Source organism: Teleopsis dalmanni, chromosome 1 (genome assembly GCF_002237135.1).
Source record: "Teleopsis dalmanni isolate 2A chromosome 1, ASM223713v2, whole genome shotgun sequence".
NCBI classification, from domain to species: Eukaryota; Metazoa; Arthropoda; class Insecta; order Diptera; family Diopsidae; genus Teleopsis; species Teleopsis dalmanni.
The window spans coordinates 210,724,730-210,750,303 of NC_051846.1; the positions used below are offsets into that span (position 1 = coordinate 210,724,730).

The window sequence follows — 25,574 nt, forward strand, 5'->3', positions numbered from 1 at the left end:
TGCTATTATTATGGATATGTCTTTTTTTTCAGTCATAATGTGCACCATAATGCCTTAGGTTCGCACAAATTTCTTTATAGTTACGGTTTTGTGTTCGCTGTCTATAGCTTAGACATTGGCGGTCTTTAGATTCTTCAGATGCTATTTGCTCTTGGATCTATTGATGCCCTTGAATATTTTTATGAAAAATCATTATAATGTACAGCTAATTTTGATAACAGATAATTTTTATGATATTGAACATTTGGAAAATATTATTTTTACCCAGCTTGATAGTATGTTCTATAGTACGAGGGAAATATTATTTAAACTTTTAATTAAGCATAAATAATTTAATAAAAAATTTTGTGAAATTCTTTAAGTTAACTTAACTCTCTAATTTACATATTAATTGCTTAAAAGTATTTAAATAAAAAATCATTTAAAAATAATTAAAAGAATATGCCGATTGATATCATATGACAACTAATGTATCTCTGGCGTTTGACCTCATCGCAATTTTGCCGTCATTATTGCCTTTACGATTATAGCTTCGATTACATTTTTTTTTATTGCAGATTGCAGATAAATAAGCCAAAATGTTTTATTGACAATTTTGAAATTACTTTCAGAGATAATTTTCAAAGAATTCTTCTAGATAATTGTGTATGCGAAGCTGTGGGTTAATAAAACACCTGCTTCCAACAAGCGGTCGGAGCGGAATCTGCTTTGAGGCTGTGTTTTTGCGGATTGAAAATTCATGCCCTGATCTGGGATACGCACGTGTGTGCTTTATCGTCTTCGTAGATTTCAAAAATACTTCTAATGCCAATTCAAAATAAAATGTTATCGCCAAATACGAATATAATTCCTGCCGTAATGTGCACCTATTTTATTTGCGGTCAAGGTTAAGCGTATGCAGAAATGGCAGCGCCAGCGTACTTTGTCCGGCAGCTTCATTAATAGATACTTTTAATTACCGTTTTATATAAGCATGAAGCTGATATTATATCAGCGAAATCTGCCGAGCTGAATTATTTCCTTAAGAAGAAAATAAATTATTTTTGTGCATTTAAGGCGAAGAAATACTGATTTTAAAAATAATTACTTACACAGCACTTTGAGATTCTTATAGCGATCAAAAGCAGCTGGTTGTTGTGATGGGAAGTGCGAAAGTGATCTACAGTAACTGCTTTTGAAAATATATTAATTCATTTCTAGATATATAAATTAAGAAACGGATTTAATATATGTGTACATTTATGAGTGTTATAATGTTTTCAAGCATTACGATGTTAGAGTAGCTCAAGTACGCTCGATAATATTCGATCTATTGGATTATATTTGAGCTGGTTGATTATGTTAGACTTATTGAATGATGTTCAAACGGTTTGACGATATTAAGCAGCTTAATGATATTCGAACTCCTCGATAAAGGTGGAGCTGCTAAAAGATGTTCGAACTGGTGGATTATCACAAAAGCTGGTCGACGATATTCAAGTGGCTAGTGATGTTCGAACTGTTCGTTATTGTTCGATATTGTTGGAGCTACTCGATGATATTTAAGCTGATCGTTGATATTTCAGATCATTGATAATGTTCGAGCTGTTTGATTATGTTCAAAATAGTTTTTTAATGTACGAATTGCGCATTGGAATTCGAACTACTCGATGATGAATGAGTTACTTAATGATGTGCTAGATGGTCGATAATGTTCAAAAGGTCGATGAAGTTCTAGTGTAGTGGTTTCCAAACTTTTTTTGACTATGGACCAATATCACATTTGTGTTTTTGTTAGGGATCACTTTAGGAATAGTAGACTGTATAATTATTTTAATACTCTTTATGCATTTCTGTTAGTTACATGGAAGTTTTTTGTGCTTATTTTCGAATAAGTGAGGTCTCAGAGAACAAATTACAAGCTATGTGTCCATACTTATTAAATTTGATTCACTTCCATTTTAACCAGTTTGCGAACCACCGGTTGGGAACCACTATTCTAATGAATCTTTCAGTTCGAACTCCTCGATGTTGGAACTATTCAATGATGTCCGATTAAGTCAATCATGTTTATGATGCTCGGCCGGCTCGAAAAGCTTCAAGAAAGAAAAAGAAAGAAATTTGAATGGAATATCTCTGAATAAAAAAGCAATTGAAATTGAAAAACAGCATAGATGCTATAACTTAAGGAACTGATAATAAAACTTGTTAATTTTTATTAAATAAAATATAAATGCATTAATTTTTGATTATTTATAAAAAAAAATAAATAATACAGGTTATCTTCATTATACATTCTGATTTCCTAATTGCAATTTTATATATACAACAGATTCGGTAACTCTCCGGAATTCAACTCTCCTACTCTTATTAAGTAGAGGACTTTATATATAATATTTAGACCACATTGACTTCATAGATTTCTATCAACACAACAAAAACTTAGCACTCAAGAATAAATTAAATGATCTTATTTAAATTGCTGATACTATTCGTTTAAATTAAATAATACCTATTTCCATACGTCATATATAGCTGAATACATTTCTACTGAAATTGTTTTTTGTTTGACCTTTCCCTTGTTTCCCTGCATTTTTTTATACTCCTATTTTAAATTATTTTTTTGGAATAGGTTTTGTTAATCGCATCATGTCATTGACAGATGATATTCTTCCTCTCGCTCTCTATTTAGCTCCTTCATCCTCGACTAATATACATTTCTTTTATTCAATTAGCAAAAACTGCAATATTTTTTGAGATTCGTTTCTAAATAGCCAGTTTAATAGATAATTTCACTTCATTGAGATAATAGATTATTTACTATTTGTTGCATAGTGAACAGTAACTATATAAATGTATATTATCTATACAGATCAAAGTACTACTGTTTCAATTTATAGTTCATAAGTCAAAATATAAAGAAACATTTTTACAACAACTATATAACAACACCAATATTTAGTCGTGAAAAAAAAATCCGGTAAAGTCGAATGATTTCATAAAAATTGTTTGATCAAAGGTCAATCTAACTAATAGTTAGTAAAAATATCATTTACTTGAATTAATACCTATGTGTATTGTTCAATATTATTGTTAAATATTATACCAATATTTTCAAAACTTCCATAACATAAAGAGATGAGTTACTCAGATGTAGACGGGTTAGGGTTCTGATTAATCTCTTATAACATTTTGCCTTAACCTTAGCTTTAAACTGTTAAAAGTTCTTAAATATTTATAATAAATGTGATCGTGAGATTACCTTAACCTTAGCTTTAGAATGTAAAGGTTTGTTCTTTGTATATTTTCAATTAACGTGATCGTGAGATCGTGACAATGACTAAAGAAATAGCCTTATATTTTGTTTCTTGCTTTTTATCATATTATCTCCAACAGACAGTTCTGTAGAAAAATCCAGCTATATATTCTTCCTGTATAATTAGGTGTGTTTAAATGAAGCTAGACTAATTAAATTTTAAAGACAGTTCGCTTTTATAGTTTTTATTCCCGATTGAAGGTTAACTCTCTTTAGATATCATAAAGAGGGTTATGGTCATATTTAGTTGAAACAATTTGTCGTCAGAGTTGTTTCTAAAAATGACAGTATCTATCACGTCTAAAGGTAGTTGAGAACGAATTTAAATTATTTTGGCAAGTAAGAAGCATCACAATTGACAATAGATACCTCCGTGTGTAATTGTAGATTCTTGTATTAACTCTCAAACTAACCTAACCTTGGTTCTATGGACTAAGTACTTGAATGATATCTATTAGACAGTCTTCTTTTTTGGTCAGGAAATTGGTGGCAGTTGAAAATATATTTTAATTTAAATTGTTTTTGTTCTGTGGATGTGTTTGCTCTCTAAGTCTATGTTTTGCTCAATATTGCTGTTGTCTGAAACATATAACATATAGACAATAGCCAGAATTACCTGCAATTATCAGAGATCTATAAATTAGCACACATTTAAATATGAGTAACTACACTGTAACTTTTAAAGAGCAATTCAAATATAATTACATACAATCTTCCAAATAAATTTTCTTACATGTGTATGGCGTTCAATTTGGCAATTTTCTTATAAAGACCTGAGTTTCTCTGTTATACAATCTGTTACATATTTAAACAAATTTTATTTGATGATATTTTAAACACATCATGCTGAATATCAATTATTTGAATCATTATTTAAGAAAAAATTACTTAAAATGTGACGCTTTTTACGGCTGAAGAGCTTCTTCAAAGATCAGAAAAAAACTGTGCTTAAGAGGCCATCATAAAAGGCTTTAATGGAAAATATGCCATTGTCTGTGCAGTCAACTTGAAAAATATTTCCACTTTTGGTAAACCAAGTAACAACGGTTTAGTGACCCACTTACAAGACACATTTTCAGTTACGAAGACGACAATCCACAAAATGCTCCTATACTGTAAAATAATGCACAATACACAATGATATAATGACCTTGTTGTTGTACGGCCATAAAACTTATGTTATTATGTTATTGAATATAAAAGTAAAATTACATAAATATTTAGAAAACTTTTTCATAAGGTTTTTATTGTTTATAAACAAATTGTCTCGGCATAATAAAATTACAAAAAAAAAGTCACATATGTGAGGGAAAAAAGGTGTGCTTATCTGAGCACTCAAGTTTCAATAAAATATTTCATTTCAAGTAATTTGAAAACTACGTCTTACAATCTTTCGCACTATATGTATAGGATTTTGCGAAACCAATCGAAGAGCCCAGAACCAGAACATATCAGAGAATAATTAAAACGCGCCATTTCATCTGTAGTTGCAATACGTACGATACATACGTAAATGCGATTACGTTTTGAGTGCAAAGTGCTTTTAGACTTTACCTCTCCAACTAGTGTTTATCTATGTACTTGATCAATATTATCGTGGAAAGTTATTGTATCTTGCTTTTGTTTTTCTAGCTTTTTTTTTAATTGCACAGCTCTATTTATTTCTGTTTTATTGGAAAAAAATGCATACAGCGATGACCAGAAGACTGTGAATTCTTCGGAACTAATCTGGGAGTACTTAAGTTTATAACCTTTTGTGAAGTGGTAAAAAATAGAATGGAAAAAAATCGATGTGTACTTACGAGTGATTGAGTTGTCTAGATTTGCACGATGACAGTTTTCATGTCATCGATTTCTAAACTGTTAAAATACCAAGAGTGGTCTGTTTCCTTATTCTTGAGAAAATTAATTTAGGTTGAGTTATTGTTTACATTTACTGTATATCAATTTATTATCGGCAAGATATATGTAATAATAAGTATTGATTATGATAAAATATTTATTATGAAATAGTTTCAGCATTTCGATTAGAGATTTTGTTTCACGTATACCCTACATTTATTTATTTTCTATTATCTGAATAGGTCGAAATAATGAGTTTCCTTAATTGTTACTGGAATAAAAAAGCAATTAGAACTTTATCTATATTTGTCGACTGTCTATAGTGAAAGCGTAAACATTACCAACGTTTTCTATATTATGAACACACCAAAGTCTTCAATACACAAGGGAACAATACACAAGACAATATGGAACAAAATAGTAATCAAAGAAGTAACCCTAATTGAGTTAATGGAATTACCTTGGCGAAAAGCATATTGTGGTTCCCATAACGTTACTATAATACAACGGCAATAGCATTTTATAATATTTTAAGCTATGTTGCGATTTTTATTTTCAGATTACTTTTATAACTGCTCTCAGACCCAATTCTAGCAGTCATTTTGATAAACTTTTAAAGATATGATATTAAAATCAGAAGGTTTGATAAAGTTTCCGAAGGTGTTACCAGCTTTAGCATGAACTTCAATAGTATTAAGATTGTCATTTAAATAATTATAATAATACCTCCGGTATTGGGAAAACGACGCAACGATTTGTGTCAACTACCTAAGAATCAACCTAATAGCCGGGTCATATAATTGCGGCTTCCAGACGGAGCCAAGTTAACCATTGATATTCTAGAAAAAGCTCTCGATATAATACTGGAAGCGTGATGTGATTACTGGCTGTGCTGTTGTATATATATATATATATTCATAACAAGAAGAAACCATTTAATGATTAAAATTCAGCTTCAAGCATCTGCACTCTTTGCATACCTTCTCTATTCTAATACATCCTTGTGAACAACACCACAGTCAGTAATCACATCACGCTTCCAGTATCATATCAAGAGCTTTTTCTAGGATATCAATGGTTGACTTGGCTCCGACTGGAAACCGCAATTTTATGACTCAGGTGTATATATATATATATATATAATAAAATAAATTAGATTGAACACGTTGTCAATTTAACACTTTTAATGGATGTGCAATCATACATATAGTGGATAATGAAATTGACTACAATTTCAGTTGAGTAGTATTTTGGATAAACACATCGCTGTTTCTGATATTGTCAAGTATCTATAGATTATGTTGGTATAATATTATTTTTATTGAATTTTATTTTATTTGTTCCATTAGTCATTGATTATGGAAAATAATTTATATATGTATTTTTTGAATTATATTTAAATAATGTAAACAAGTGCTTATATATATACAATTTTAAAACAAATTTATATGATCTAAATATGCAAAAAAAAAAAACAAGAATTAAGCAAAATAAATATTTGTAATCTTTTTCTAGTAAATTTTATTTATAGTAAAATAAAAAAATTTAAAAATTCAAATTTAAATTTTAAAGTCAAATTAAACTTATGGCTCTAAATTATGATAACCCTAAATATTCTCACAGTTCTCAAAGCATAGACGACAAATTATGTTAGACTACACAATCGCATGTTGCAGATAAAGTAACTATCAAAAGCGCAAAGTGCGCCTCCTGACGAAAAATCATAGGTTTCCAGTCTGAAATTGCGACTGGCGTCGCCGAAAATCACATCGCCTTATCTCCAACTACAAGCGGGTCGGTTAGTGACAGAACCGCTAAAAGTGACGTGTGCGATATATATAAAGTAGAGTGAAAGTTTCTTTGTAGACTGCAAAGCTCTGTAGAATATCGTACAAGGCGGCGGTATTCTATGTTCTGGAATTTGCATATGTAATATGGGCTTAATCCACACTTATGAGCTTAGTAATACTTACGAATGCATTATTCAGTAACATAGGTATGTAAATAAATAAGAACTGAACTTTGTTACAAATGTTACGTCATTATTGATAATAGATGTCTTCGGGAATTTTGTTTAAATAATTGCGTTTTTTTTTTGTTTTGGAACAATAACATTTTACACTTATATATATTAATTTGAATGTGAGATTATTTACTATCAAGGTTATATGCGTCTTAATTTTGTGCACCAATACAAAAAGGTTATCAGCGGGTGATAAAAGCATCAAAGGTGTCCAAATTTGCAATTGCATTCGTTATTATTATCTTAGTGTATGCTAATGTATTCGTAGAAAAATTAAAGAAAAAATTAAAATTTACTAGAAAAATTATCATTTGACTGTCGGTGATATAACAAACATACGGATATTTACACATACGGATAGGCAGAATTCTTCTGAAATGTTTTCAGTTAACAAATTAGCTCAGACAAAATCTCTTCGATGAAAGACTCATTTCCCGTTATTCAGTTGATATTTTAAGTTGATGAGAAATAAGATTTCGTTTAAGATATGTATGTATATATTATTTTAGAATAAGCAGTTATACTATTCTCTGTGATTTTTCTGTTACTGCAGACATCTATTAAATAAACTTACTCATATTTTGAAGATTATCTTCCACTACGTTTTTGTCGAAATAAATTTGTAATCATTTTCATTGGACCATTGGTTCAATTGTAGTTTCTTGTATAGAACCGATTAATACCAATTTGTTTATTTAGTAGTTCTTGAAGATCAATTACTAACGTAAAAATGTATGAGAATTGCTTATAAATTACAATGATAACATTGACTATTATATATAACACAACTTACGTGTTATATACTCTGTATCGCCATTTATATGGTAACTAAGCTAGACAAGCATTGCGGTGATCTGCAGGTCATCCGAAGACTAAGCGAAACATGACGTTACACTGATGATAAATATATTAATTATCCGGGATATTCGTGGACTGAGAACAGTGAGCATGACTTAGAATACAACACGATTAAGCACGATTAGTGACATTCTATGCTCCAACAAAAGTTAAGGAGGCAGTCAGTAAGAAAGTAAATAGGGTAACTAACGCATGTTCTAAGTCTATTACTTTTTTCTCTGTGTCAAATGACAATTAGTGACATCCTATTCTCCAGCAAAATGTAAGGTGGCAGTCAATAAGTAAGTAAATATGATTACTAATACAGATTCTAAGTCTATTACTTTTTTCTCTGTATCAAATGTCATACTACGTATATGTATGACCATATATTAGTAACTATTATTGTAAAATGATATGTGTACTTATTTATTTACTTAGTTGGCCATTATAGACGTGATTTGTCCTTGGCCGCGTCAAGTAGCCTACAACAGCCAGCCCGATTAGTCATCTGGAAAACGTCTTCTATGGGACTGTGTTTTGCACCTGCGGGTACCAAATCAAATACCTTTCTAGCCGGAGTACTTTCTTTCATTCGTACGACATGACCAAGCCAGCATTTAGTTGTCAGTTATAATATTTTCATAATATAATATTTTCTTCATGAAACCAATCAGTTTATAATATTTTCTTGGAATAAAAATGTTTTAAACTGTATAGATATTCTAGAAATGTAGATTACATAGAACAAAATTTTTATAGATTATAAATTGATGCATATGGAAGACGTACTAGACATATTATCTATGTATAATTTTTCGCAACCACACTCACAGCACTGTGTTTATTTTCACTTATTGTGGTTTTCAGTAACCTCCTACTTATTATCTATTGCCTTGTTTAAATTATCTTTATTATTATCGATTTTAAAAAATGCATTTATCTGATAGATAAAGAAAATGTAACAGAGCTTAGGCTAATTCAAATTTATGTAAAATTAATTGATATTAAAAATTTATAGTTAAATAGTTGAAACTGACGGATAGTTAGCGAAAGACAAAATCATTTGAGACCAAACTATACGTATAAAAAATAAAGGACTCACTAAAACCTTGCTAGCAGTGCACAGAGCCGCAAACAGCAATACTGCTTCAAAAACTCAGAGCCACTTGAGCTAGTACGATCGAAACTGCGATAACCGAGCAGGCTGTTGTCGAGCTGTGAAGTGCAGCGCAGTGCTTAATTAAGTACATTAAATATAGACATAGATAAGCGATTCTCCGACTCACGATACGCCAACGCTAAAAACTTTATAATTAAACCCTCACAGCAATACCCAAGCACAGTTCTAACAAAGTCGTCAAACACGCCGGAATTATTTGGATTTATTTAAAATATCAAATTGAAATTAAATTTACAACTTTGTTATAATTTTCAACAATTATTTCTACAACAATTATCACTCTCAAGGAATATTCAATATGAAATTGGCAATACAAGCAGATCCGCCAAAATATCTCAATAAGGAGTTTTTCAAGGCCGCACTCGAGGATGGTCTGAGAGATATGCGTGTCGACATCAAGAAAATTGTGTTTGCTGAATCTAATGGAGGCGGTGAAAACTATTGCAGTAAGATTTATCGTGCTAAGGCGCTGTATCGTAGTAGTAAACGACAGTTGGATGAGGAACTAGCACTGATAGTGAAAAGTATTGCCATAACACCAGCCACACAATTTCTCGAGGATTTAGCAGTTTATTTACGTGAAAAAATATTCTATTTTGATGTCCTGGGCAAACTAGAGGTTCTAATAGGAGACGGTTCGAAATTTGGTGCCAAGTGAGTATTTATATTATAACACTTTAAGCATAAGTAAAAGGATCATCATTAAAAACCTTTTATTTTTAATATTTAATTAAATTTTTAACATTTATAAAGTATTATTAAAATTTAATTTTATAAATATTTGTTTATATTAACTAAATTTTGAAGAAAACATAAATTTACTCCAAATAAAATTGTTATGTCATATTAGTGTTCTGCATATAAGTTTTTACCATCCTTTAATCCTAACCATTCTTCTTATCCTAAAAGGACTTTGAATTAAGGATAACTAGTAATTATTTTTTTGGTAGTCAATACTTAAAAATATGTGTTTAAAATAGCTTAATTTTGTAAAAAACTTAAGTTGAAGATATATAATCCTTATGATCTGCGTTATCCTTAATGAGATGTTTAGAAACCCCAGTCTATTCTATTAAAACAAATGATCTTATAGAATTTGTAATATATTGCTTTATAATTTTTCTTTATAGGCTTTTATAAGTTTTATTGATAAATTAATTAAAATATTTATAGGTGAAAATATTTAAAAAAAATTTAAATATGTTTATTAATTCTATTTTTAGATGTCTCTATACAACACGTGAGCCAATGCAGACCATAGTTTTCGATGACTTAACTCAGTATGGTTACAAATTAGCAAGTCGTCAACGAGGCCTAAACGAAGAACATTGTGTGGTCATTCTGGAGAAGTTGGGAAAATTCCATGCTACATCTATGGTCCTAGCAGAGAAAGTAAGTTAACTTCGATTAAGAATTTTTTTTATTTATTATTAATGGTTTCATATTTAATTTGATGCTAATGTAATATGATCTAAAAAAATCATTGTGTAATAAAATAGAAAGCCTTATCAGTGCAATGATTAAATTTATGTCAATATTTGTCAGCAAAATGATATTAAAAATAATTTGCCAAAAAAAACAAACAACAAAATTCTGATGTTGTTTTTAGCAAATTTAAAGCTTTGTCTGAATTTATGAAATACTCGTCGTATTTACCAACAAAGCAATTGCTAAGTCAGCATTTCTGTTAAATGGTCGTTTTTCAAATAAAAATTAAAACCAAAACAGCAATAAAAAAATATCTAAGATCATCAAGTTCATACACAATTTAAATAATATTAACAAATTGACCCATTTTTATTAGGATCCCACAGTGCGTGAACACTTTACTACCGGCATGCTAGATGAGAATTATATACGCACCAGCAAGCGTTTTATAGACTTCATGACTTTGCAGCTGCGCACCTTAGCCAATGTTGCATCAAAGTGGACAGGTTATGACGCTATAGCTGAAAAATTACACAGACACTGTGACAATATAATGGAGAACCTTGTTATGACGGGCAGAGCCATACCAGGCGAGTTGACCGTATTAAACCATGGTGATTTATGGGTCAATAACTTCATGTATAAATACGATGAGGAGAATCCCAAAAAACCCATTGATGTTATATTTGTAAGTAAATGTTTTATAGATAATGAAAGCATTTTTAAATAAAAATTTTATATAAATATATTTATAGGTTGATTTCCAAAACAGTTTCTTCGGTAGCCCAGGTTGTGACATAAATTTTTTCCTCAACAGCAGCGTACAGTTGGATGTTCTTATAAATCGTCGTGATTTCCTTGTGGAGACCTATTACAAATCTTTACGCGACTCTTTGGAATGCATGCACTACCAGTACATACCTACTTTGCATGATATTAAAATGGAAATCAGAGCGCGCGAACTGTATGGCTTTTTCTCATCATACGCCTTTCTGCCTATGGTTGCTATGAAGAAGGAGGATTCCTTAGATAATTCAATTGAGGCCATGACTAATCAAGATTTTGCTAAAAAGAAAGTGAATTTAATGTTCTCCTCAAATCCACGCACAACAGACACTTTACGTTATGCCTTGAAACGATTTGATGACTTGGGAATATTTGATTAGTTCAAAACATAGTTACTTTTAAGTACAAGAATATTTTATTCTAACCTACTCTGTATTGTTGTTAGTTTAATTGTTGTTTAGTTTTAGCTTTACTTTTATGATATATAATATTTATCTAAAATTTACATGTACACATGTTTATAATAATAAATTGTTAATTTAAGATTCATACTCATTACATAGTATGTTTTAATAATAGGTGCGCAGGATATAACGATTATAGAGTATAGATTCAAGCTCCCAGTGAAGCAAGTAACAGTTTTGAAACTACATTTATATTATAATACTATCGAATTCCGATTTTGGCATAATTGTTTAATTCGAAAGCTGAAAACTTCAGTAATATTTTGTCAAGAATAATGAATAATGAAATATATTGATGTATATTGGTTCCCACTCCTGTTGTAAGCTATATTTAATTATTTTCTAGTGTTATTTTTGTATAAACCTATGGTTACATGTGAAAAATCGGTTTAGAATTTAACTCAAAAAATATTGAATAATTGTATACTATAATACCTATATATATTATATTTATTGATCAACAAACAAAATATCAAAATTTCATATATAGTTATATACATATTCATATACATTTTATTCATATTATAACATATATCTTGTTATATATTATAAAAATATTTTTACTATATCTAAGAGACATATATTATTATAATATTATTATATCATCCATTGCTATCATGCTCCCTACTTATCATGTAGGTCTAATATATAAATTCACTTTTTAATTATATTATATATTTATAATTAAAATCTTGTTCATAATCCAATTTTTTTATGAATTAATTATTGTTTTGATTATAAAGGTGTTTTTAAAAACATACCTATGGTACAAAGTCATTGCACTGCCATGAATGTTGCAAGGTTATATATATTATATACATATATACAAATAGCAAATCTGAAAATACATTACTTAGCAGTTTATGTCTTATCGATACAATTTTTTCTATATAATCTATTTTAAAAATTTTATTGTCTACCAAGCCAAATGTGCCGTCAATTACAAACGTAGAGGACCCAGTTCACACTTCACGTACGTGACACAAAAAAAAATTTGTTTGAATATTTATGAGGTTTAAAATATATATATAAAAAATCAAAACAAAAATAATAATACTTTGTTAATTGATTAATTAATTTTAAACCTGATTTTTCTAGTTCCTTAAATTTAAAATATAATCTATTTTCATTATTGAAAAATTGTAGAAAGAGAAAATTCGAGGTTGTAAATTACTGATACCAGAATGCATTTGATTAAGGAGTTGTCTGCTATATAGTAAACATCTTTAAATCAATATTTGTTTATTTATATATGAAATATAATATATACAAAAATTTCTGTTTAGAAATCACATCAACGAAAATAAAGAAACCAAAAGATAGTGAAATTCATGATGATCAATATATACTAATTCTAAACTAATTTATTTTTGAAACTATTGTGTATGAAAGATATAGAAGTTTTCTCAATATATCTGTAAAACAAGAGAAGTTGAATACTATATCATATATGTATTTGATTTGCATGCTATAAACATCTATAGCACGCATATTAAACTTGCAAAAGATAACTGATATCTTATGAATATCAAAGGATAGAGATAGCTGTTAGCAAAGTATATACTACTTTTAATCAAAGTCGATAGAAAATTCCAAACAGAAGAAGTCAACCAAAGATGCCATATTAAAATGAATATAGTATCTATGTTTTGAAATAGTCACAAATTAATCTTCATCAATTATCTTGAATAGGAAAAAAATTAATAGAGAACTTTATAAACATTCTCATACGTAATACAAAAAAACGTCAAAATCAAGAACTAGTTAATATACTATAGAAAAAATCCATGTTAACGGGGTCTATTCTTCGACACGTTCTTCTAATTTAGCTTCACCGATTGTGCGCTTAAAAATAATACTTTTGGAAAATAAAAGCATACTCGTATTTGAAATTGAAAAGAATAGTCCATAGTTTAAATTTAAAAACAAATTTTTAGGACGAACCTTTATTTGAATTTATAGATATTCTTTAGTTCAAATAAAGTTAGATAAATGACTCATTTGTTAATAATCACAGAACAGTCGTGAAAAAGATCAGTAGACATTTTATTAAGTATTTTACTAAATCTTCAGATATCCTTTTAATCATTTATTTTAAAGGTGGTATTTAATAGTAAGATATATACTTTAAAATTTATATCTGTTTAGACTTATCAGCGTTAGAGTTCTTAGCTCGAATAAGCAATTTGGATTATATTGATTACATTGTGTCAGGATTTCGTCAATAATTTGTATTCGACGTACATATACATATACATTGAAGTTTGGCAATTGGGTGTGTTCCTGTAATAAGAATGGAGTGTCTACAATGACATGTGTTAATAGGTATACCAGATGAATATAATGCAGAATAAAAACATGACTGAATCAACAGCGAAGATCTACCACTTGTTTTAACAAAATTTGTTAGTACAAATTTGAATTGCTTATAGCAGACTGAGTTCTGTTCATAAAATTATTTTTGATTATTTTTAGATATCTTTCTTTTTTAACATATTTCTTAAATATTCCCATGTACCTGAACATTATTTTGTTTGTATTAAAATACTTTGAAAATTATTTTAAATGTGCTAAATTCAGCAGCTGTTTATATAAAATTTATCATTTTATTGAATAAAATATTTAAGAATGAATTCATTTAACATATAGAGAAAAAAAAACAAATTTTTTACAAAGATGAGTAAATATTGCGAGCAATATTTGCAGATAGTACCTTGACATCACAAGCAAATGTATTTAATATATTTATATTAGAATCAAATTAATATAAAAATATATCGCATTTATCTCGCTTGCTTTCATGGTCCTTCTTTTAAGTTCTTGTATCTTTAAATATTATTTATGCCATATAAAGGATCAGTACTTGGAAAAATAATTTCTACTGCGTCTGGGATTTCCTCTAAATGTGATCAGGTAGTTTATTAAAGGTACTCGAATTATTTATATTTGTGTCAGTTCTAGATAAAAGGACATTTCATAAACGTGAATTAACTGCTTTTGTTCCGGAATTATTAGGAGTTACTGTGATAATAAACATAATTAGTATTCCTTAAACGACGGCGAATAATCACAGGTAATATAAACCTATAATAATAGTTGTATTGTTCTATCATACCTACGGAGAGATATTTTTTATATGTACGATTGTATATTAAATGATTATATTCTACACTAACCTTTATTTAAAATGTATTAGATTTTATAGATTTTACTTTCTGTTAAAACATCTTTATCACTTTTGTTTCGATTTAGAAGTGATATAATTTTTTTAAATATTTAAATGTTTTAGTGTAACTAATTATACTTCCTCGTAAATGTAGAATTTAAAAAATCTAATCTAGCTGTTTTTACTAGTATAAAGCCCCTAAAGGTATGCATTTGTTTAATTAAAAATTATTAAATTAATTATTTTAAACTAATTGTTTATGGGCAGTAATATTTAATTTAATATTGTATATTGATAGCTGTGTTTTTGATCGCGAACCTCTGCTATATCTGCTTTAACTGTACTCTCTTGATGCGTCCGCATATCCATGTATTGTTTTTACATATGGTTGGTTAGTTGGTTTGTTACATTGACTGGCTAGCAAATAATATTCCAGTCCTCGTAATTAACGATTAGAACCGAATTCTATATAAGAAACCGCAATTGATATGACAAGGGCAAGCGTATATAATTCATGTAGTTAAGCAGATCTTTTATCATAACCGATGAATTGTCCAGATAAAATACCGTCTGGTGGGTAAAACAGGGCAATTAAAGAGAAAAAGCGTGATTATAACTTTTTTGTTTCACAATTTCTACAATGACCGTAAAAAGTAGTGGCCTAAAAGAGTTGCAGTGTTGACTTAAGTCCTATTATGGAGTTTCCAAATCCCTATTTTATTATACGAAGGCCAGTTCCATCGGAAATTTACATATGTTAAAAGCGACGTTCAACTATTTGTAGCTATAGCTATTTGTAGTTAGGTATCCTCCACAACGGTTAATATTATATTAAAGTAATGACATTGTTTGATTGGTTGGTGACATTATGTGTCATCTTTAATTGAAAGCTGCATTATTTTGATATATATATGTTTTTAAACTAATTTATTTAAATTTTTCTTTTCTAAAAATATAAATCAGTATCTAAATATGTATAATAAGATCCATTAACTTTTATGACAGTTGTTTATTTTATAAATGAAATAAACTTTTTAATGGACATATGTATTAACTCTATATTTTTAAAACAATGGGCCATAAACATGTTCTTTAACTATCTAGACATTATTTGGATTCATAGACATATGTTTTCTTTCTTTTCAAATACCAAACATTGTCAAGAACTAAACTTTGTCATACTGAAATTTTTTTTAAATAAAATCAAATAATGATACACTCTATAATAGGATAGGAGAGCTATTGCAGCTCTATTAGTTATGCCATTCACTAATGTCGCTAGGGACATAGAAATATATAGGTGGAAACCTTTATCGAACAGTTCAGTTCAATCCAAATACTGTTATCAAAACTTAATTTTATTGACTTTTTATTTTGTATTTAACAAATATTCATGTACGCCATGTTTAGGTTAATTTAACTACCATTATATTCGTTATTAGTCTGAGATAAGCAGTAACAGTTCAATGCTTCTAAAAAGCACAATCTTACATTTTAAGACATATATCGAAATAAATTTGATAAAATGATGGGTACAAGCCATACTGATTACTCATTGGGTGAAAGAATCTCAGACACTTTGGGTTCAGTGCACAATAAACGATTTCTTCCATAATTTGAAAACACTTTGAAAATAAAGATTATTTCAAAAACATGCGTAACAAATTAAAAATCAGGAAAGCAGACTCATAATTAAAAATGATTTGCAAAAACAGTTGATAAAAAATTATCAGTACTTATTTGAAAAGACAAATAGTAAGACTCACTTATTTTAAGACAATTTCATGAGAACGAAATATATGTGTATATGTGTAAAAATAGAGTTATATCCATAAATGCATGTTTATCTGTTTATGCTCTTTTAAAGGATTTTTGCTAACGACAGCATAATTTGGCAGTTAATTTAATAAAGTAGCATACCCTGTAGGAAATTTAGTTACTCTAAAACAAGGATTAAGACCTATAGTTAGCAGACTGCTACTAGTCTAATTGCAAATAGAGAAATGATTTGTTTCACGCAAATATCTAATGGTTCTTTTGGTTTACTGGCGGTAGAGGGTTATCTTCTGTCCAAGTAGAACTAGAGGCTGTTTGATACAAATCACCCAATCATGAAAATCTAAGTTTAAAGATCAACTTGCGTGTCTGATAGAGGTAAAGGTTTATCTAGTCTTTAAGTAGAGCTAGACGTTGTTTGATACCAATCACCCGATCATGAAAATTTAAGTTTAAAGATCAACTGTGTGGCTCATACAGAAGATTATTTGTAGGTGTGTGGTGTATATCAAGTTTATATGTTAGGTTCAAAATGTTTAGATCAGTTTTCTCATCCTCCCTACAAGCATTGTTTAGGAACGATTCAATTCTTTCCTTCGGATCCGAAACTAATGTAAACACAAAAGTCAATGAACACTGAGAGTGAACTTTAAAATCATCTGATGGAATATGTTTTCGTTACGATAACAATTAAGAAAGTTCGTACCGGACTATTCTTAAACTACTTTGATAAGTCAATTTTATAAGATTTGATTAATTTTTTTCAATAGGGACATTTTTAAATTTCAATTTCAATGGAAGAAGTGAGAATCTCTTGAGACAAATAAAATAATATATGATTCATCACACTAAAAAGATGAAACTACGTTCTACACATACGTACAGATATATGGCTAATTTCTAAGCCAATTAAATAATTCTGTTAAAATAAAAACTCACCCTATACATACACATATAACATATACATTGTTATATACTATCAATATTTGTATTTAATTGGACATTAATATTCATGTTATTTCATTCTATCTTGAAACAAAAGGATTGAAGACCGACTTATGACAATACATAACTATCCCTGAGTATGTATGACTCACGAACACGAACAGATTATTAACTGCGCATGTTCAACCCTCTAATATTAAGGAGACATCCAAGACTTTATATAAAACATGTTAAGAGTTGCCAAGCATCGTTAGAGAAAAATAAGAACAATACATGAAAATATGAACATTTTACTATTAGGTAAATAGTACACTATGAGTGGATAATGTCAAGCATTTTTGTATTAAAAAACCGATTAACTGTATTCAATTAATCGACTTTACATTTCGTTAATTGTGAAAATGTGTTCATTGAGATTGAATAAACGTATTGTCAAATAGTTGATCCTCCATAGAAATAGGACTATAACTCTATAAATTTGATTTTTGGTTAAGATTTATCATTTTGAATAATAATTAAAAAATTCATGTTTTTCTGAAAGAGCAAGAGAGGGAGTGTGAAAGTTTAAACCACTATGTTAAAACCTCCACTTAGGAATGAATTGAGAAGAATTCAGCCAATAGACGGCGAAAGAATTTTGGCTGAAATCACATTTCAGAGGATGAAAACGTTAAAAACAGAATATTTCAAGCATAGTTATATTTATTAAATATAAATACCTTGAAGTATATCTATAGCTAAATATCTATGAAAAATTTAAATTATAATTATGCACATTTCCTTTGCTCTACTATGACACTTGCATTCCTTTGGTGATCGGTTTAATTATTTGTTGATTAATAAATAAAATTACAAATGCAATAACTCAATATTTTTATCAATCTTTTTTAACAATATTTTGTTTTTAACCAAACAAAATTTATATTTTTAGGTTTGTTACCATCTTTGACTTTAACTAAAATATTTTGAGTTCTGTACAGGGCTGTCGTAGAAAGGTCTGCATCTGTGGACAACAGCTGATGTTGCTATTTATTGAAAAAGAAAGTGCTTCACAAACTTCTCCTTGCGTTTTTTTACTTTTACTGTACTAGGATAGTCCTCATATAACCAGGGTTATAAATATAGAATAATCCTATTTCTGTAACAGGCTTTGATGTGTATATAGCTACAATTTGAGTTAGTGGAAAAATTTTAAGAAATTATATATATAATTTAGAAGAATAACTCAAAGCTAAAATTCTGAACAAAACATTTATGGACTAACATTAATGTACATACTTTTCTCCATTGTTTTAGATACAAATTCGGTATAGTAAATTCCAAATTTATGTTTGACATTTAGTAAAATTTATATATAATATAATAGCTGTTAATTACAGTGATTACTAACAACTTGTATCTAAACATTCGCGTAAATTGTTTATTGCTAAGACAATGTACAATGTAGTTCTCAGGTACTAGAATGTGGTTGGTAATCCTATGTATATCGCGTATTACATAAATACAGTATATAAAAGATAGAACGAGATCAAGCGTACTCTCCCAGCAAGGTTTCATTGTGTGCATGCTCGTACCTGCCAGTTAAGTCAGTTCATCACTTTTATTTTCTATAGATTGTATTTCATCAATAGTCTCTGTTTAAGTTTGTGATAAGCTGTGAAATGCGATTTCTTTAATGTCATTTCTCTTCGAGAACTCAACCGAATAAGTCGATAAATTTAGTATTGCGGAAATAATTTCGAAAATACTGCAAACACGGATGTGCGCGGGTGTTATTCAAAAATTTATTAAAAATTATTAATAAAAATATATATATAAATAAAATCTAACTAATTTAATAAATATTAATTTAGTGTTATTGTGGAAAATATAAATTGAAACTTAAATTTATTATTAAATATTGCTTTTTTTTTCTAAAGTGCTTCATTAACATTTCTAAACTGTTTATTTAAATATTTCAACAATGTTCAATACAAATAATTTTGTTGTGTCCGTTCAAGTGCCTTTACCAATATATACAGTTCAACCTCAGTGCATCTACAATATGCAACCGCTACCGTACATAAACCCAGTACCGGTCTATATACCATTCTATAGTATACCGGCTATGGTATTCCAAAATTCAAATTATCCAATCACATGTAAGTATTAAAAAAAAAATATAGTATATGTTATATATAAAAATTAAAAATTTTTGTTATAAAAAAAAAATTTACGAATATAGTAAAATAATGTTCAATAAAAAAAAAAACAATATCAAGCATTTATTATTTGTTAAATAAATAAATTATGTAAATAATTTGTTTTTAAATATATTTCAATAATAAATCTTTTTGGTGATATTAATTTTTATATCATAGTAAAATAAAAATGTAATGAATGACATTAATAATCGTTTTTAGTTATTTTAATTTTTATTTAACAGTAATGATATAATAACTAATGACTTCTGTAATTGGAAACTTGACATTTTTGACCTATTTTGGTTTGACAAAAGCCTCACACATTTATTGTAGAATTATGCTGGTTTTTCAGTCACGATCTCATAGGGTCTATATGCATCACTATACATTATCTAATTGTCTAAGTGATAAATTATGTCTCAAATTTTTAATCGATCATACTACTCTTAATCAATTTAAAAGATGCTGCCACCTGTATAGTCTCCGGAGTACAGAGTTGTACATCCATCCATATTATTTACTCGTATTTTCTGCACATGTCAGGAAATGTCTTCAGCGTCTCTATTTGGTTTTCAAAGTACGGTTTGTTAAATTTATTAATAGCTTTAATCTATTCCTGGGGAATATTAGTAGAGTTTTTCCAGTGACAATACAATGGTTTTCATAGGGTAATAGTCTCCTTCTGTATATAATAGTAGTGGATTATCTATTGAAAATCTGTTAATAAATGAATTTTGATAAGTATTTATTGAGTTTTATTCAGTCCATTCGTCTACTCAAAATTCCGGATCCTATAGTCATATAGAATTTAGCATTTACTCGTGTATGCCATAATTTTTAAGATAAGAAATATAAAATGCTAACTTTATTGCAAGAAGAACTAAGTAAATAAATAAAAATTTACTATTATTAATAATGATATGAGTCAGCTATATTTATTTTAAAATAATATAAAAACATAAACAAAAAATATTGTACAACAGTAATAGTAAATATAAATGATAATATTTATTTACAAAAAAAAAACTCAGAAAAGATATTTGGGTATTTGAGGTAGTACGAATATAATTTTCAATTTGGAATTGGGCCACCCAAGATTTTTGATATACCGAAGTAGATCAACAGCTGCGGTTTGAGCTGTGGAAAAACAAACCGGTTGAAAATATTTCAAAGTTTGTTCCAAATAATTTATTTAATAAAAATTTAAATAAAAATAAAAATATCTTATAGGTTAAACAAGTATAACAGTGGCTGAAGGTTAAGTAAAGGGGCCTGTTTATTTATATGCCAAAAATAATTGAAGTTGCAGTACTAAAATACTAAATACTAAATCTTGTATCTTAAATCTTCGAACTAAATGATGTTTTAATTGTCTGAGTCATTGAATGATTTTTTATGGTTTGAAAAACATATTTTAGGTTTGAAAAAGCACATTCTAATGTGCAAATGGATTTTAATATAATAAGCGGAAAAACGGTTTTACCTGATTTTATTTTAACTAAATAAATGCTTTCCGAACTGTACTTGAAGAAAAATCATAGTTTATCAGTAACGTCATGATGTCACAACAACGTCACATATGGATACTGAGTTGAGTCACTTATTAGTGAAATTTACATTTGTTTTTATCTGCTGCATTTGTAAATCACATCAAACTGTAGTTGCACATTTGTATTGAAAAGCAAAAACTGGTATTCGTAGTAGAAATTGATGGAATTCCAATTAAATTCTTATTACTGCACCTAAAAAATTTCTAAGTAAATTTTTCTAAGTTCTCACTCTGAAAAATTTTAAATAAATAATTAGAAAATACTATGTAAAAATAGATAAACACAAGTAGTACGTATCACGATTGAGAAGCTCATTCTGTGTAGAATATATGAAATGATTAAATGAAATACAGAAAATCATCAATAAACCAAAACTCATGTTGACGTCTTCAAAGATCACAATGAATCAATACAACTATTTCTTGCTTGACCCAATCCTCAATACATATTTCATAGGCTGATTGAGATATAACATTTAATTTCTTTACGGAATTCTTTTATATAGCCGCAATCTATCATTGACGAAAAATTTAAGAGTTATGACGAATGGATCAAAAGCTTGCTCATGTTAAATTGATTCCTAATCAAGAAACTTGCGCATCTAATGAGATCAACATAACACAAATTGACAGAGCACTGATATATTCTAAAAATGGTTGTCTTAGAATCGATCTGAACATGTGGCAACATTTAATATTAAAATTTTGAAGAACTTTCAATTATTGCAAATAGTCCACATTATATTATAAATATCCAAATCCATCTTAATTTCAAGGTTCCCACAATTTTACAAGCAATTATATAACATGATGATACATCTTAATTTCAAATTTGCCATAGTTTCTTTGGAAAATGTTATGATGACTAAGAAAAGTACTTATTCTGAGGCTTCTAAATCATTCTAACCTCCTTATTTGAAACTAAGATCTCACATAAACACATGCTTTAGAAAGAACTCAATCACATATCTCTGTTGATTATAAATAGGTTAATATTATTAACAGGTGTCCTCTAAAAATGCTAAACAACTTTCAAATATAAACGACATTAAACGAGCGATATTGTTAGTCGTGGGACACAATAGCTGATACCGTCGATGTTCACTTAGGAAGGATTTCAATATAAATATAAATGTTATAAGTGATTTATTTTTTATTGTTCTAATTAATAAAGATGGCAGGGAATAAAGCAGTAAAATAAATTATTGTTTATTTTATCTTGTTTATTTTTATACTTTGTTTGTTTCCCCTCTCACTGGCAGTAGGTGGAAAGCATCGAAAGTCACAGCGTGAGACTTGAACCCCCTCTTAGGAATAAAAACGCCTCTTCGGAATGAATATGAAAGATAGAGCAAGAGATTAGAGCAAGAGGCTTAATACCTAGCGGACTAAGTTTTTCTAAGCCAGAAGGCATGGGGGTAAAGCAGGGAATTGCTGGAAAGCATCGAAAGCCACATTGTGAGACTTAAACCCCCTCTTAGGAATAAAAACGCCTCTTAGGAATGAATATGAAAGATAGAGCAAGAGATTAGAGCAAGAGGCTTAATACCTAGCGGACTAAGTTTTTCTAAGCCAGAAGGCATGGAGGTGAAGTAGGAAATTTGGTATTAGTGAAGGGGGCGGGGTTATTGCGTAAGCGCAGGAGTATTAGCGGTAGACTCTGTGACCGGGGCCACGAGAGGAGGAATGATGGAGGGATCAGAGTCACACACATCGAGGTAAAGGAAAAGGTATTGGGGGGTTTGTAGAGTAAGGCCTGGATTGAGTCCGCAGGGAGTATGCTAGGGGCTGATATGTCAGGCGGGAGGTTGTGCAGCCGTGTGAGGTGCCTTCGAGCGAGTGAAAGGAATGCTGTTGTTATAGTTTTAGTTGTTGTTATATTTATCCTATGAATAAACTAACTATGAAACTTTTTTAGATATATAAAAATATATATGTTTATATAATATTCGAGTATCTGCATTGTGATAGTGATATTGTGATATTTTTTTAGTCCCTTGTCTGCTAGTTTTTTTATATTAAACTACAGTTATATTCTTATTTTGTTTGTTTTTTCAACATTTTTAAAAAATTTGATCATTTCCATGAAAACAATAAATTGTTTTTTAATACGTTTTGTATACCTCCAACAAAACCTGATGCCATCAACTGTTCGGGTTATATATTTCCATGTTCTGCTAAATAAAAATGTTTATTTTCTAATGAAGACAATATAAACTTTTTGAGCTTCACGGCTCAATAGCTGCGCTTATATTTTTAAGTGATTAGATTGATATTGTTTGTTTAAAACTCATGGATAAAATCGCATATTCATTGCTTTAGATTGTGCCTGAACAATCTGCCTGTTTGCGCAGCTATACACATTATACTCATATTAACGTACGATCATTTGTTTATACACAAATGTAAACAAAACAAAGTGCAGCGAAGATAAAAAGCTTCGCTAAGCAATCTTCTTATATATCATCATCTCTCAGAGATATAAATTATTACAAATATCAATAAAACGTAAGCAAAGCCTATTTTATGGGTCGCCATAAAGGCGCGATGGGTTATAAAATTTAAGTAAATAAATAATAAAGAAATGTTTATGTAAAAATATATCTTTTACGAACGAATTAAATACTTAAAGAAAATAATGAAATATAATATTAATTCGGCTCATAAAAATTATTATAAAATGCATTACATATTTTTTTATAGTGACAATATTATTAACACTTTAATTAAAGTAAGGAACTATGGGTGGGCAGTACTATAATTTTATAACTGAAAGTAAAACGTAAGTAAAAAAATTGCAGAATCTACAGAAACTAATATTAATTTTAGGTTTAATTACTGCAAATAAAATTTTTATCTAAACAATATGCAATAATTAATAATTGCAGACAATAATGCTCTAACAGATTACGATAATAATATTCGTCATTATTTTTATTTAATTAATAATTAAATTAAAGGATTTTAGTAAAATTATAAAATTATCAATCTTTTTGCGTTTTTACATTATCAAACATGTTCTCGTTTTTACATTCACGCAATTGTTTTCACTCATAGATGAATCAATTGATTCACCAAAAAACCCAAAAAGGGAAATTATTAATAAAATTTGATATATTTGCATGACCTTTAATTAATATAGTAAACTGGAGCCCTCGTTAGTCCAAACACCTACAATAAAACTCAAAATCAAATTGAGTTTACTATTTATCTTAACACGACGATATGAGAGAATCAATTATGCGTGGTTCATAAGTAATATTTTTATGTTTTTTAATAGTTTTGTGTAAATGAAAAAAAAAATTAATAAAAACTATGTGATGGTCGTTTTAAAGTATGCCAAACGTGTGGCATAGACACACACACGTATACATATATACATTGAATATATATTAGTCAGCACCTTTCAAAAAGAAAAATGAAGTTTACTAGACAGAAAAAATTATAGATTACAAATATATATACTGATAAAAACTATTCCCTCAAGCTTTATTACACATGCAGTTATCAGTGAAGCGTTAGTTGAGGCATGATTTTATATAGGGTTTACTGGAATAAATAGTTTAGTTTTAAAACTTTTTATGCTGAGCGCACAATTTGCTTTTGTAGAAATGTTTTTTAAACTTATACAAACGATTATTTTATGGTGTTTATATTGGATATATTTTTAATTTGGTTTATTTCTATATAATAACTTCTATAAATGATTGAGCTGCAATCGCTGATTACAGGATAGTAGTGAGAACAACTGTCTTTCAATCATGGAAAGGGCATAATAATTACATAAATAAACTTTTTTATAGAAATCTGGGTTAAATTTTAACTGGGAATGTTAAATCATAACATAGCTTATATGATTAAACTTGTAGTTGGATTTCTGCAATATATTAACCATAGTTTTTTTTTGCTAATATATATTGTAGAAATATAAATTACGTGTTATGTCAAAACTGGATTTGCAACGCTTTAAAACTTTAAAATACTACTTCATTTATATGTACTTAAACAAATATTGGTCATATATAAGTCTGCGTAGTCTAATGTTAATAATAATTATGATATTACGATTATTATTATTATAGATATTATCAAATTGT

General features: G+C 28.7%; 2 protein-coding genes across 2 annotated transcripts in view; both read left to right on the forward strand.

Annotated features, from left to right (window-relative positions):
* The first annotated feature begins 9,313 nt into the window (after window positions 1–9,313).
* LOC119671727 lies at window positions 9,314–12,174 on the forward strand. Its single transcript, XM_038082485.1, has 4 exons — window positions 9,314–9,834; window positions 10,404–10,572; window positions 10,985–11,296; window positions 11,364–12,174. Exons 1-4 carry the CDS (start codon window positions 9,479–9,481, stop codon window positions 11,772–11,774), a joined length of 1,248 nt encoding a protein of 415 aa, XP_037938413.1. The 5' UTR covers window positions 9,314–9,478; the 3' UTR covers window positions 11,775–12,174.
* A 7,551-nt stretch (window positions 12,175–19,725) lies between these two features.
* The window catches only part of LOC119671728 (general transcriptional corepressor trfA), a 64,494-nt gene continuing 58,645 nt past the window's right edge, over window positions 19,726–25,574 (forward strand). Inside the window, exon 1 of the mRNA XM_038082487.1 lies at window positions 19,726–19,886. Coding sequence (XP_037938415.1) covers window positions 19,790–19,886 — 97 coding nt within the window. The 5' untranslated portion in view covers window positions 19,726–19,789. The remainder of the gene's footprint in view (window positions 19,887–25,574) is intronic.

Excerpts from the sequence above, each read along its gene's own strand:
- LOC119671727 (XM_038082485.1), top strand. The coding sequence starts at position 9,479 with ATGAAATTGGCAATACAAGCAGATCCGCCAAAATATCTCAATAAGGAG. Across the intron at positions 10,573-10,984 it reads CTATGGTCCTAGCAGAGAAA|GATCCCACAGTGCGTGAACA; the intron begins GTAAGTTAACTT and ends CATTTTTATTAG. Across the intron at positions 11,297-11,363 it reads AACCCATTGATGTTATATTT|GTTGATTTCCAAAACAGTTT; the intron begins GTAAGTAAATGT and ends ATATATTTATAG.